The sequence below is a fragment of the Vombatus ursinus genome, unplaced genomic scaffold, assembly GCF_900497805.2.
Source record: "Vombatus ursinus unplaced genomic scaffold, bare-nosed wombat genome assembly UNPS02014833.1, whole genome shotgun sequence".
NCBI lineage: Eukaryota > Metazoa > Chordata > Mammalia > Diprotodontia > Vombatidae > Vombatus > Vombatus ursinus.
The window spans coordinates 2,526,038-2,541,961 of record NW_020954611.1 but is presented as its reverse complement, the minus strand read 5'-3'; the positions used below and the strand labels follow the sequence as shown (position 1 = coordinate 2,541,961).

General features: G+C 34.5%; 1 protein-coding gene across 11 annotated transcripts in view; it reads left to right on the top strand.

Annotated features, from left to right (window-relative positions):
- Window positions 1–13,794, top strand: part of ATE1 (arginyltransferase 1) — a 183,258-nt gene extending 169,464 nt beyond the window's left edge. For all 11 annotated transcript variants that reach the window (XM_027839862.1, XM_027839867.1, XM_027839866.1 and 8 more), the window contains one exon: window positions 11,818–13,794. In XM_027839862.1, the coding sequence (XP_027695663.1) occupies window positions 11,818–11,996 (179 nt within the window). In that variant the 3' untranslated portion in view covers window positions 11,997–13,794. The remainder of the gene's footprint in view (window positions 1–11,817) is intronic.
- Window positions 13,795–15,924: the final 2,130 nt, after the last annotated feature.

The window sequence follows — 15,924 nt, the reverse complement described above, 5'->3', positions numbered from 1 at the left end:
GAATTACAGGAGGAACATTTTAATTATGTGGGCTTCAAAAGAGGAAAAGTTACTGAGTGAAGGAGGCATCGATAGTCTGGAATAGACAGTGGGGAGCAAAAGATATTCTAATGTCCTCTTTAGGACCAGTGTGACAGGTGTGTGAGAGGGAGGTATAGCCTGTGTTGGAAAAGATAGCTAGCAATGCAGTGTCATCAAAGGAATGCCAAGTCTTAGTAAAGGCTAATAGAGAAAGAGATCCAGAATGAAGAAAGTTAATTTGCTATTGAACAGGAATTCCAGAGGGCACAATGGAAAGGAGTGGGCAAGGTTAGATTTGGACATGATTGGAGTTGAGCTGAGTGGATGAAGATGAGAAAGCTTTCTCCTAAATGATCACTGCATAATTAAAGGATAAGGGGAGCAACAGGAACTTTAGGGGCAGTAATGGATGGCAAAGAAGGAGAAAAACTCAAAGTCTTTAAAAGGTGTTGCAGAGAGAGCTGGGCTGACTCTGGGTTGGTCTTTTCATTCATCTGGGAGACTGGTGGAGGAATGTATGTCATTGAGGTACTTGGGGAGCAGTCTTCTGGTCTAGCAGAGGGTGCTGATCTTAGGCAGGCCTGGGCTGAGTTCTGTTATTCCTGTCAAGGAGTGTGCCAAGCCAGGGTTATCCCAGTGACAGATAAAACAAATATTATAGCAAGTTGTGGACATTATAGTTGGATTTGGCTTCGCTGTCTCAGTGACATCACTGTAGAACAGCACTTATTTGAGATAACATCGTAAGTAGCATATTACTATGATTTTTTTTAATGTCTCACCTGTCTTTCTCATTTCAGCTCTTAAATTTGGATGTAATGTTAAGTGAATAGATCTAGCTTACTAGTCAGAACAGTAAAACTAATTCAATTAACATCTATAAATTTCTTCATATTGTATCACTAGACACTAAAATCTTTATATCCAAGTTCTCTTAGCAACAATATTCTTTATAGTAGAGTGCTTAAGTAGATAATATCAGCAAGTATAATTCTATAGGATATACTCCCAAAGTAACTTTTGAGTCTTCCATCAAAAAATTTTTCAGTACTTGAAGAATGAACTGGTTGACTCATTCTGTGTTTTCATTTTTTGTTATGTATATGTATATATGTAGCCAAGTCCTTGGACTTCTACTAAGCTCAGACAGAAAAATTTGGGGGATGGACAAATTGGTTCATGAATTTTAAGTGTCTGCTTTTATCATATGATTTTTAAATCATATTTACTCTCTGAGGTGAATATGAAATCTTAAGTGAAATCTTAACTGCTTTATTTCTCATTCAAAATCTAAAGCTTTTCATTGTTATGCCAGTTTTGTATGATCTTATCCATTAACTTGTTTCTAACTTCTTTGCCATTTTAGAAATTTTGTCCTGAGAAGCTATAATGATAATAAATGACAAAGAATGTAGAATTTGAGATCATATTCTGGAAAAAATAGCAGTTATAAAGTCTGTTGAAGAATAACAAATTAGTTAAGTTCCCTTAAGGAGATGTGAAGCTTTGATCTCTTAGAATCTTTGAGTTTGAAGCACCTGTGATACACAGTTTATTTCCCATGGCAATTTTTTGACTTATAAAAAATTGATGTTATTGTCTACCAGAATTTTGGTTGAAAATTAAAATATCAAAGGGATGATGAATTTATTTATAGAATAAGAAATAATAATGTAGACTTGCTTTTGATTTATATTTTAAGAAACTGAAGCTGTTATCAGAAAAAGTCAAGAATGTTCGTATTGCAGCCTATTTCTAGGCCATCCTTTGTGCTTGTTGTTTTTCTTAGCTAAAAATGAGGCTAATCTTTAATCTCAAAATAAATCCTGATTATATTCTAAGCTGGCATTTTTTTCAAGAGTCCTCCAGGTCCCTAGAAAAATATGAACTGTATATAACAGTCTGGTTGACCGCAGAATCACTATGGGATCACTAAAGACTTGTGTAAAATGGGTATGTGAGGCTAGGCTATGAACTATGTATTCTTCCCCATGGTCTGCTTCTGTCTTATTGCCTTACAAATTTTCTGTCACTGGGTTCAAAAGTTTTCTAGTGGATATTCTTTGAAAAGTTTTTAATTAATTATCAAAATTAAAACTGGTTAATTGGCCTGGCTCCCATACCAAAGCGACCTTGGGCAAATTTCTTTTCCCAAAGGTTAGATTTTCCCTCCCCTCCCCCATCTCAAATGCCAAATTTATAAGCTTAGACAAAGTTGCTATTAATGGACATGTAATATATTAGCATCATTAAGTAATTATGAACATAGATTAGTATTTAAACAAAGTATAGTTTGTGATGGGGCTCACAGCCAGAGTTAACCTCTAAGTTCTATGAAATCATCGGCAGGAAAAGTTGTTAACTATACTTTATTCTTATCAGCTGTCACTCATTAAGTTTGGTCTCTGCTCTGACATACTCCTGTCACACACCTGTCTTCTCTGATTCTCTGCCTTTCCCCTTGTGCTCCAAAACTTGGGGAAAAGTCATTTCTTCAAGGCTCCACGACAACAAAGCATGTCTCCTGAATGAATTGAAACTGTTCTTGAAATGTCCTTTTAATAATCTTTCTCTCCTCACAACATCTATTAACCATTTTAATTTTCTTCAGAATGTCACTTAACTGTCTCAATAGCATCAATATCCAAAATTCTCTGTGATCCTGGGTGTTGGCAGCCCAGGGCTACATTTATTTTTTTCTGAGAGCAGATACTTGAGAAGTAAGGCAACACAGAATGACCATAAAATAATTTTGGCACTTTAGTTAAGTTAATGATGACAAAATAATGTTTTCAATGTATTATCAAATATATAGTAGAAGTTTTCATAAGCATAAGGAGTTTTTAGTTTGTAATCTCTTATGTATTTTTTTATATCACTTTTATGAAATGTACCAAAAATGTGAATCCCAATTTCCTTATACTTGGATGATCTTAAAAATGGAGGTTTTATCATTGACTGTCAAGAAAATCACAAACTTTATTATAGCCTGTCTGGAAAATAGAAATATATTTTGTAATTTTTTTCATTGTTTCCTAAAGTTAATAGAATACTGTATAGTGGTAATGAAGTGACTAAGTGAAAACAATGCTTAGTCCAAGTCAGGAAGACTTGAGTTCAAATTTTGCCTCAGATACTAGCTATTTGACTCTGGGCAAGTCACTTAGCTTTTGTCTTCCTCAGGTTCCTTAACTGTAAAATGGAGATAAAAATAGCACATATGTCCCAGGATAGTTGTGAGGACCAAGTTAGGTAATATTTGTAAAGCCCTTAGCACTATGCTTGCCAAATAAGTAGGTGCTTTCTTCTTTCCTATATGGAAGGGATATGCTAGAAGATATTGATGTGTTTAGTATCAGTTTTGAATTAAGATATGCCATATTCTTGCTCAATCTGTATTTAAAGTATATTAGAGCATTCTTTTAATTGCTTTTTTGTGTTTATTTTTATTAGTATTCTTTAATGAATCCTTCTAAATTTGCAAACTGTTGTGTGAAAAGAAAATTGAAACTCATGAGAAAAAGTTACAAGTTCTTTAGTCTTTTTTGCCACAACAATACTTTTTTTCTAAATAAGTTCTTTTTACTTTTTTGTATATTAACTTTTTACCAAGATCATTTTTCTTTCCAAAGTCTTAGTAATTGTAGATTTTTATCTTTGTCTTCCTTTAGCTGGATACTCAATTTGTTTTTCAGATTTAAAATCTCTACCCCTTTGAACCCATTTTTATTTAAAGATATTCTTTTGGAGTTACTTCTAAAATGTTGAGCTAAAAAAGATCCAATTTTATTTATTTAACATCTATTTTTCTTAGTAGTATTATCTAGGTTGGCTAAATTATATTCTCATCAGTAGACTGTGGAAATTAAGTTTGAATAAAAGTAACTGTACCATTGTCCTCATGTAGTTGAGATTTAATCTTAACATGTTAGAGCAACAAAAAGTATAGTACATGCATGTTGGTTACCATGTATCATAGGTAATTTGAGTATTCATTTACTAAGCAGATATGTTTGAAGCAGAGTGATAGCAGAAGATTTACAGATATTGTCAGCACTGAGTACTTAAGTGCTGTTTTTATTTCTTTTTTAGTCAAGATGTGGCAGCATTGGAAAAATTCAGTAGGTTTGGTTATCAGTGGAAAAAATTAAGTAGCAATCCATTTCCAGGAGTCATTAATGCATTCACATTAATCTTCACTATACAATTTAGAGCCTCAATGACATTAAGCATAACCTATTACCTAGAAAGTTATTCACAAAGCATGTTTCCAAAGAACCACAGAATGTAAGAATTGGAAATGACTTCAGTGGCCATGTAGTCTAGCCCCCATATATTAAAGGAATAAAATACCTATTATAACATGCTCAACAGTATACAGAACTGTTCATCTGTAAGTGCATTTGATATCAAAATACTTAGAATTAACATAAGTGAGAGAAGATTATTTTAAAGATCATTATTTACCTTGCATTATAGCATCGTGATGTTAGAAATTAATAGCCTATTTTGCAAGCGAATTATCCATTATAATCACTTTATGTTTAATTAATTTTTGTCAGTTAAAAAACATTTATTTTCTTTCCCTCTCCTGTCTCCCTCCCTTTCTGGAAAAAAATAAGAAAAACAAAAACACTTGTAACATGTGCACAGTCAAACAAAACAAATCCCCACATTGGCCATATAAAAGATTCTGCATGTTAAGCCTATCACCTCTCTTAGCAGGAGGTAGATAGCAGGCTTAGTCATTAGTTCATTGTATTGATCAGAGTTTTTAAATGTTTCAAAGTTGTTTGCTTTTACCGTGTTGTTATTGTCTAAATTGTTCTCTTGATTCTGATCTCTTCACTCTGCATTAGTTAATGTAAGTCTTCCAGTTTTCTCTGAAACTATTCCTTTCATAATTTCTTATGGCACAATAAATTCTAGTATATTCATGTGCCATGTATTGTTCAGCCTTTCCCCGAATAGATGGACATCCTCTTAGTTTTCTGGTTTTTACCACTTGAAAAAGAGCTGCTATAAACATTTTGATCATTGTAATCACTTTAGTATAAAATAGCTCTAAATCTGCAACTCATTTCAGAAGGTTCAGTGGAAGCCAGGCTAAGCCTAATTTATCAGCTTCCATAAAATTGCCACAAATCATTCTATAAATATGATATCAGATATATGTATTAATATTTACCATTGTATAGCAACAACTCAAGTTAGTTTGGGATATTTTTTAACTGAACCACAAAAGTGTTGATTTTTTATCATAGGGAGTTTCTTAAATATTTGTGTTGTATCCACACATATATATTCATTTTCTTCAAAAGTATGGTAAATTAGGATTGAGATATAATCTTTTGTAGGCATCTGTTAGGTTTTCAGGTCACTTCTCATTTAGACTCTGATCACACTCAAATCTCTTAAGTATCTACTAGAAATATTTGATAATCAGTCATTTTTCGGTTGTGTCTGACTCTTCATGACCCCATTTGAGATATTCTTGGCAGAGAGACTGGAGTGGTTTGCTGTTTTCTTCTGCAGCTCATTTTGAAGATGAGGAACCTGATGCAAACAGGGTTAAGTGACTTGCCCAGGATCACACAGCTACTTAAGTGTCTGAGGCCAGATTTGAACTGGGGGAGATGAGTCTTCCTTAGTCTTGTTCCAGTTCTCCTTTGTCCACTGCACCACTTAGCTGTCCATTTGATAATCAAGTGAAGGCAAAATAGTATCTATTATGGATATGCCCATCATTGGCTGCAGGAGCCAATTTGATACCTACTTCTTTTTGTTACTTTCTATCTTTGTACTTCTTTCTTCCTTTTTGGGTAATATAAGGGAGGGAGAGGCATATTTCATCCCTAGCACCAGAGATTTATTTAGTGCCACTTATGCTCTGGGCACTGTGATAGGCACTCCTATGAGAATATTTGGTATATTAGTAATGAAAACAGTAACTTGGAACTAACAGCTAATATTTCATAATTGGTATGTCACTAAATGTTATTAGTCACTAACTAAATTAAGATGGAAAATGTATGACTTCTATCAGAACAGATCTGTTGATATCATTCTATAAATTTTCCATAGAGTACCTCACATACCATTTAGTCAGTCAATCAGCAAGCACTTATTAAGCACCTCCTATGAACCAGGTACTGTACTCGGTACTGGCACACAAAAAGAAAAGTGAAGATTGTCTCTGCCCTCAGGAAGCTTACAAGTTAGCTGGGGGAGACGGTATTCTATCTGAAGAAACATGTACATATGTAGATATATACAAAATAATTACAGGGTAATCAAAAGGGGGTGGCATTAGTTGGGGGAAAGACCATGAAAAACAAAGTATCACGATATACAATTTGTGGTTTTCTTATGAAAGCTTATTGCTAGGCCTCTGGGTGGCTAAATTTTAGGAACTAGCGTTCTCTCCATCTTTCCTTCTTTCTCTCCCCCTACATATTAAACACACACCTATGTATGTGTCTTTGTGTGTTTGTGTGAAGAGAGAGACAGAGACAGTAACAGGGACTTCCAACTAAACAACTTCAGGGTTTTAATTTACATTTCTTTAATCAATAGTAATTTAAAGCATTTTTTTATATGAATAGCTTTAATTTCTTCATCTGAAAAGTGTCTATTGACTCAGTTCTCTATATATTTGAGAAATAAGGCTTTTATCAGAGACACTTGCTGTAAAGATTGTTTCTTTCTGCATTCCTTCTCATCTTGGTTGCTTTGGTTTTGTTTGTACTAAAGCTTTTTAATTTAAGATAATCAAAATTGTCTGTTTTACATTTTGTAATGCTCTCTATCTCTTGTTTGGTCATGAACCTGTAATTCACCTAACTTCTTTCAAAATTTGGGTGCTTTACCACTTGGTGCATGTATGTTTAGTGTTGATATTACTTCATTGTCTGTCGTACCTTTTAACAAGATGTAGTTTCCTTCCATATCTCTTTTAATTAGGTGTCTTTTTGCTTTTGTTTTGTCTGAGATCAGGATTGTTACCCCTGCTTATTTTTTTTTTTAACTGCAGCTGAAGTGTAATAGATTCTCTTTCAGCCCCTTACCTTCACTCTGTGTGTCTCTCTGCTTTAAGTGTGTTTCTTCTGAACAACATAATGTAGGATTCTGGTTTTTGATCCATTCCATTTCTTTTTAATGGGAGATTTCATCCCATTCATATTCACAGTTGTGATTACTAACTGTGTATTTCCCTCCATCCTATTTTTCCTTCTGTTTGTCCTCTCTCTCCTTTCACTCCTTCCCTCTTCAACAGTGTTTTGCTTCTGTTTGCCATTTCCCCCAGAATGCCCCCTTTTGTGTCAGTTCCCTACCTTTACTAATCTCCCTGTTTCTCTGTCCAGTAAGATAGATTTCTATATTCAACTGATTATATATATTATTCCTTCTTTGAGCCAATACTGATGTAAGGTTCAAGCATTGCCCATCACCCACCCTCCCATCTTTCCCTTTACTGTCTTTACACCGTTCCTCTCTCTTCCATTTTCACCAAGTGTACTCCTCTTTCTCATTCTTTAATTATTCCTTATGTCATTCCCTCAGATTCACCATAGACACGTATCCTCTATGTATATTCCTTCTAGCTGTACTACAAGTGGTACAAGTATCATCCTCCCACATAGGGATGTAAACAGTTTAGCCCCATTGGATCCCTTATGTTTTCTTTTCCCTTTTTCCATTTTTAGGCTTCTCTTGGGTCTTGATGTTAGAGATCAAATTTGTAATTTAATTCATAACTCATCTATTTATATATTGTGTTAAATGAAACATTAGTACAATGTAAGAATAGTAATTGGAGGAATTTTGTTGTATCTAGCTGCCTGGCTATGTATCATGTGATACAGTGGATATTTTTCCATTTAAAAAGCCCTATAACTTCATGATTTTCTCATTAATAGCTTTATAAAAGTAGAGGCTTCTAGGTGGTATGGTGGATAGGACCTATAGTCTTGGAGTCAGGAAGGTGAGTTCAAATGCTGCCTTAGACATTTATGAATTATATGACCTTGGGCCAATCATTTAACCTCTCTCTATTTCAGTTTCCTCATTTGTAAAGTAGGTATAATTATAGTTCCTATCTCATAGTATAGTTGAGAAGATCAAATTAGATAGTATATCTAAAGTGCTTTGCAAAACCTTTAAGTACTATATAAAATATTCACCCTAAAATTCCTTTAAATACCAGTGCCTGATATGCATATTTATTAAAATTATTAAATTTGTAAATTTGTTTTAAAATTATTAAATACATTTATATCCTTGCAAAAGTTTAAGGCCTTGTAGTAGAAATGGGAAATAAAGACAAAAAAGAAACAATTCATTCCATCTAGGAGCTTAGATTTTCCTGGGAAGGTACAGTGTCAGCAGAGATAAATATAATACAGAGTCACTTAAGGAAGGAGACAAACTTGGAAGGGAACAGGAAAGGTTTCACAGAGAATGTGGCACCTGATATGAAACTTGTTGGATTTAAGTTGAGGTATCTGGACGACAGGTTGAATACTGGCTCTAAAATTGACTGGGTCTTGGTTTCCTCATCCATAAAATGAGATACATGTACCACTTCTTTCTCACCAGTCTCTGGGAGTTCACAGTCTAATGGAGGAGACAACACGCAAATAATTATACATACTGGGTATAAACAGAATAAATGGAAGGTACTAGCAGTGCCTGGTTCTAGAGGAGAACCAGGAAAGGTCTCCTGCAGAAAGTGGGATTTGAGCTGAGTGTTGAAGGAAGCCAGGTAATCCAAGAGGCGGAATTGAGAGCATTCCAGGTATGTTCAACAGCCAATGCAAGGCATGGAATTGGGAGATGGAATTTTTTGAAGGACAGCAAGTAATCTAGTAGAACTGGATCATAGACTGCATGGAAGAGAGTAAAGTGTAGGAAGACTGAAAGGAAGTGGCCAGGTTGTGAAGGGCTTTAAATGTTGAACAGAAGATTTTGTATTTGATCTTAGAGACAGTGGGAAGCCACTAGTGTTTATTGAATGGGGGAGTGGCATTGGTCAGAACTACACTTTAGTGAAGTCACTTTGGCAGCTGAATTGGAGTGAGAAAAGACTTGAGGGCAGGGAGACTAGCCAGAAAGCTATTGGAGTAGTCCAGGTGAGAAGTTGTAAGGGCCTGAAATATGTTTGTGACTGTGTGAAGGAAGATAGGGGGATGCATGAGAGAGGTTGTCAAGGTAAGACCTGACAACAGATTGAATGAGAATGAGCAGTCAAGCATAATAGCAAGGTTGTGAGCCTAAGTAACTGGGAGGATAGTGGTGTCTTGATAGTAATAGGAAAATTAAGAGCAGGGGGAGGTTTAGGGGAAAATATAGTGAGTTCTGTTTTAGACATGTTGAGTTTGAGATGCCTCAGAGACATCTAGTTTGAGATATCTAAAAGGAAATTGGTGATCTGGGACTGGAGAACAGGAGAGAGACTAGTGTTATACAAATCATCCACATAGATTAAATCCATGGGAGCTGATGAACTCACCAAGCAAGGTAATATAGAGTAGAGATTAGATTCTTAGTCTGGGGTCCCTAAGCTTTATTTATGGGGTAAATTTTTAATTCATTTTAAACTTAAATACAAAACAAGAAAAGAAAAAAAAAACTTTGCCATGTACACAGCAAAACATAAGAGAGAGGATTCGATACAAAGCAATAAATTTTCATTTCAAGAAAACCTATATAATAAATACTACACATTGTTTTCCAACCTACCCAGCCTTTCTTTGCTTTCTTGTAGGTTTTCTTTTTTCTCTGCTATGTACTTTTTGCTTATTTTTTTTTTACCCTTCCTCTCCCCTCCCCACTGTAAAGATTAAATACGGATATATATGCATATACATAAATATATGTAAATATACACACACATATATATATATATATATACTCATACACATAAATGTAAGACCGTACTATGCATATTTTGTAACTTTTAGCCTCGATCATGCTTTATTCAGAATGCGGCTAATAAAGTTTTTGCTTGTAATTTCTAAGGTTCAAGCACAGTGTCAACATAAGCAGTAGTAACTCTTGATCTTTATTGTCTGTTAGACTAAAATAAGAGGTTAACGAAGAGAGTTGACTGCCTGAAATGATAGAAATTCTAATAAAATTGCATAAATATGTACCAGATCATTTATATTTGACTTTAGAATGTTTTATGTGTTGATTTTTGAAGCAGAAGAATTACATTCCCTATTACCTTTTAAATTAATGTTAAAATTACTAGACATTCCCTGGATACAGTAGAGAGCCCTGTTGGGGGAATGACATTTGATATTAATATTAATATTTTACTATAGGTAATTCATGCCACATAATTGCATTTATCTATTCTAAAGAGGTATTTGGAGCATTAAATCTGAAACCATTTGACCTTTAATGTGAAAATCATTCCCAGCTTACTTTACTTGAAGTGCTATTGGGAATTTCATAGAGTCTCTACAGAATTTTCTAATGTATTAAGGGAAAATGTGTAAAATAAATCCATATACATTGAAAACTGCTTTATTTTTAGGTCCTGTGCCTAATGAAATGTTATTTTACTTCTTGATGTCATTCTCAGAGCGCTCTAGCTCAGCGGGCTGTCGTACTGTAAAAATGATGAGTCAGCAGAAGACCTCATTGCAGGTGTTTGTGCTTCATATAGTAGGGTGGTGTGCAGAGAAGTTTTAAGTCAGATTCATAAATGAGACTTGAAGATTTTAAAAGTTACTAATTTATAGAACTCTTTTGTCTATATTACAACATGAATTTAAGAGCTTACCCATTAGTATGTATATCTGGGTCCAACAGTAATGACAGATGGACAGTGAATTACGTCTTAAGTTGAACAAGAGGAGAGTAAAGCTGGATTGCCTTCAGAAAATTGCAGAACTCCTTTAATGACCCCAATCTTCCCATATAAGCAAATGCCAATCTTTTTAATACCAACATTCATATTCAGTCAGTGTTAGTATATGGCAAAGAATATAGCAGTTTCCAAAGAATTTAAAATTATTATCACACAGAGGGAAGGATTATGAAAAGAAAATGAGCTGCTTATGTGTAGAGGCAGAGTGCTCTACTGGTATCCATATGATGTCAAGAAAAAGAGAGGAAGGCCTCCAGCATGTTGAGTGGTTCTTCTTTGGTGAATTTATGGGAGGGATTTGGGCAGGAGTCACAGAAGATGGGCAAGTGTGAATGGGGTTACAGCCTGCATCTTTAAAGGGAGCTTCCAAATCTATGAAATCCATCTGAGTATTTAGTAAGGTGTTTGAACTTCCTTTTTAAATGGACCATAATTATTCCAAACCATGTCATCTTCCACAGTTCAGTAAAATGTTGAAATTTGCCTTGGGCGACTTAAATTTGGAATAAGGTGATTGGCTCTGCTGTTTGCTACTGTGCCACACTGAACAAGTCACTTAACCTCTCTAGGCCTCAGTTTCCTCATCTGTAAAATAAGAGGATGGGACTAGATGATGCTCATGGTTCCTTATGTTCTAAATAAGAGGTGCTTTAAGTTTATGTGGTAATGAAGGAAATTGCTACTTGATAGGCATTTAGAGCATTATTTTATGTAAGTATTTGTTGAATTAAATTGTTTACCTTGTAACATATTTCATTATGCTGCTCTTCCAAAAGCCACCATAAAATCATTTCAGGATACCTTAATTTTGACTCCAACTGTCTTTTCTTTGGAGATTCCAGTTCAGTTTTTTGATTAAATAAAACTAAGAATTGTAATTTAATATGCAATTTTTGGATTGTTTTATTTGATTGCAGTTGATGAAGAACGAATTAAAGAGCTTGACCAGTTACGGGTGCTTTACAAGAGAACAGTTATGCCTTACAACATATATAAAAAACGACAGAAAGGACCAAGTGATGAAGCCATCGTTCAACAGTATGCAGACTTGGTCGGACAGACCTGTTCAGAAAGGATGTTACTGTTTAGAAGCTGAAAAAAAAAGAATTATTAAAGAATTAATATTCCACTCTCACTTTAGGTACTACATGATTGCACTCTATTTTATTATGATTAACACACTTCTATATTAATAGAGCTGCAGGATAATATTGCAACCATCTAAAATTAAGCATCCTATTTTAATTATTATATGACTCCCTTAAAATATTTAAAGTGAAATGTTTGTGAAGTATGTAATACAGAGAGAGATTTTTAAAAATATGCCTAGATATTTAGTCTTATACTTGAGATTTTGGAAGATTGGGGATTTTTTTTTTATTCAAGCTACATTAGATTTGTCATCTGTTGATTCTTTATGGTAAATAAAATTATTAAGGTTCATTTAAGTAATTTGAATCATAGATGCGCTTTGATTTTTCAAATCACATTGAAATGCAAAATTAAAGCATGCTATTTGCCTGAACTCAGTTGAAAGACAGTAATTTCAGTAAAAGAAATTTTCCAAAACACACATTTAAAAAGTAAGACATTACTTAGGTTTTAGCATCCTTGTCTTTTTGGAGAATATATGTATATGTTACCAAATCCTATAGGTTATACGTTACAGAATAACCTTATGTAATGAAGCTGGATAGTGCTTTTAAAAACAAAAACAGGAACATTAGACATTTTTATTTTAAATATTTCATCTGCTGAAGTTGTAGTAATCCTTGAAAGATGGGTTTTTATGCAACTATTTAGCATTTCTTATGATCCAAATTCTGTAGAAGTCAAAGGTTGAATCAAAAATTCCACATTGGTTCTCTCCTTAGAATACGATACCTGACTTAGGTTATTGATGAAAATTAAGTATTATCCAGCCATATTCCTAGCATTACTAAAGAATAATATTTAATGAGACATGAATCTGAAGGTAATCATTCTTGTCTGAATGCCTTCTGTCCATTTCCTTGTCATAAAATTAATTTGAAACTTTATAGAATGCATAATTATTTTTCTGTTGTAATAGTCTAAATTAGTATTTTTTTTCAGACTTCTCTTGTCACAAACTACTTGTTTAACTTATATTATTTAGGAAGATGGGATTACCCACCCATTGATGCAGAATATTCTTTTGATCAAAGGCTGGGGGGCATGTCGCCTCCCTTGTTTCCCATTCAGCAAGCCAGCCAGCCCCAGTTTTTACTGATAGCTCCTTGTCTACTGGCCTCCTTGCAGTCTTTCTGCTCATTCTTCTTTTCTGAATAAAAGTAGGAGTTTGAAACTCAGTCAAAAATCTTATATGAGAAGTATACTGTACATTTGGTTTAGACTTTTGTATAAGACGTGATCTTCAAAAGTCGTAACTAAGAACACTTTTCACTTGACCCAAATAATATCAAGTAATGTGAGCAATTTTTTTGCATCCAAATGAAGGCTGCCCCCTTCAAGGTCACTACTTTGGGAGGCCATACACTTCTTCCAATAATGCTTCCATTGCAAAAAGCATTTGAGGAGTCTTCTTTAGACAATTTGCTTCACAGATTATGGTACATTGTTTTGATTATCCACAGTAGTGGTAAGTATTAATATGTTATTTTGGTCATAAATAAAATGTGGCTATTATTAAGTAATGAGACTGATTTCTTGCATGGCTTAGACATAAACCAATTTAATTTAAGTTCCTAAAGATAAGTTCCAAAAATAGTTTGAGCAGTGTCAGCATTATTGAAATGAACTTCCAAGATGTCTGCTTTGAATGACAACTTTTGTGCAAATGTGTAAGTCCTGTTTGTTTAAAAGAAAAAAAAAAACCTCATTACTTTATAATGATACTTTATCATATAGTATTTGGAAAGAACCCATGAAACTTAAGACTAAAAGTTACTCTTTAGCACCATGCAATAAAAGTCCCCTCTACCGCAAAATCCAATATAGGCAACATTCTTTGTAAGGGGATTCGTTACTGGCAGAACACATAATTTCTAACATTGGCCAGTCTTACAGATTTCTGAGCCTAGCACTGTAGCATGGTTTTAGTGAAGTTACAAAACAAATTGGATTTGGAGTTCACTTATCCAAAGGATATATTCATACAGTCTTCTCTTTAAGATTAACCTGAACACCATTTTTTTTTTCAAAAGTAAAAGTTTTGCTCTTTTACCCCAAATTTTGCTGAGATTAAAAGGGTTATATTGGGGAAAAGGAACCCAGAAAAAACGGTATCTGAGGTTTGGGGTTAGCAAGCCTTTCTGTTAAGAAATTGACCTGTTGTTTTATGTTGGTAGTCATTAGTTTAAGGGCATCACAAGAACCATTGAAAAAAATCATAGCATTTAGTTTCAGAATTTTGAATCTACAACTGTATTTCTGACCCTTTCAGATTATGAATAAATTTATGCCTTCATGTCATGGGAACAGAGCTGTAGGATATGTCTACCATTTCATTTTCATTTTATTTTAGCTTTCTCAGCTTTTCACTATCTTAAAAAATGTTTATTTGGGTTTTTGATGCTCTAAAACATTGAGGTTAAGTTCTGATGCCTATATTTTTCTTGGTTTCAGTTATTTAAGTGAGGAATTATTATTATTATTATAAATGTAAGTAAGTCTTCAACACTGTTTAGTCTATTTTAAAAATTATTTTGATAATACCAAGTGCATGTATTATGTTTAATGTAGACTATATGACTTAAATGAGCTATTCAGAATGTCTGAATAACATTAACGTTTGATTTTTAAGCAGTGGATTATTTTACTCTAAATAAAGAAGGAAAATTACTATAATTGCCAGGTGACTAAAAGTAACTAATGTCATCAACTTGAAATGAAAAAGGAATAGTAATAATTGAAAAATGCTATTTTATTTGGTAGTAACTTGAGTATATTCATTTTCAGTGAATGTAACATGAGAACTACATATTGTGAATTTATTGCTTTTGTAAATAAATGCTTTTTGAACACTCTATTTGATGAAACTTAATGGAAAAAATAAAGCTATTTCTATCTACTATGGCTGTCATTAATAAGAACTTATGTGACTTAGTTTTTCATGTTTTTTTTCTAAGCATATGCCTTCTGCAGTAAGGACACTGAAGTCAATAGATAGCAATAAATTAATATATTTATTTTCTAATGATAAGAGTTGTCTAAACATTTTGCCTAATTCAGGAACAGAATAAAATAAATTCATTAAAAAATAAATTCGTTAAGCAAAAAGTGTACATGAAAATTTGCAACTTCCAGTGCCAGGATGGTGGGATGAGGAAGAAACTCCCTGGATCCCTCCTGAATTCCCCTCCAAACAACTTGAAAATACCTCAGAACCAGTTTAGGAACAGGGAAGCAGCTTACTACCATAGCAGGAAAGGTCTGTCTCACTGGGGAGGGGAAGGAGCAAAGTCTGAGAACAGTAGAAGCTCAGAGCCCCTGGGCAATCCACCTGCAAGTCAGCAGTCCTAGACCAGCAACATAGCAAGGCCCCACCCCCAGTGTAGGCTACTAGCAAGGCCTCGCTCCTATTGCTGTTGGCCAGTCCCAGGGGCATTGTCTCACTGCTGGCTGCTCCTTGGGGCAGGGCCTCACTACTCATCAGCAAAACTCCACACCCAAGGGAGGCCCCACCCCTCTGGTATAAGCCCGCAGGGATGGCTCCCCCTCCACTGAAAGCCAGCAGGTAGGCCCTTAGGCCCAGTGAAAGGCCCCAAGCCCAGCACAAGAAGCTTAGGACAGTGCAGGAACAGAGCCCAACTCTCACAGAAAAGTACAAAGGCACAAAGTAGGAAGAAAAAAAAAAGCAAAAACAAACCAAAAAAAACAGCTATAGAAAGTTATTATGGTGACAGGGAAGATTGAGGCACAAACATAGAAGGGGACAACAGTGTCAAAATGACTACATGTGAAGCCTCAAAGGAAACTAATTTGGTCTCAGGCTTAGAAAGAGCTCCTGGAAGATCTTTAATGGGTTTTAAAGAGCAATTTAG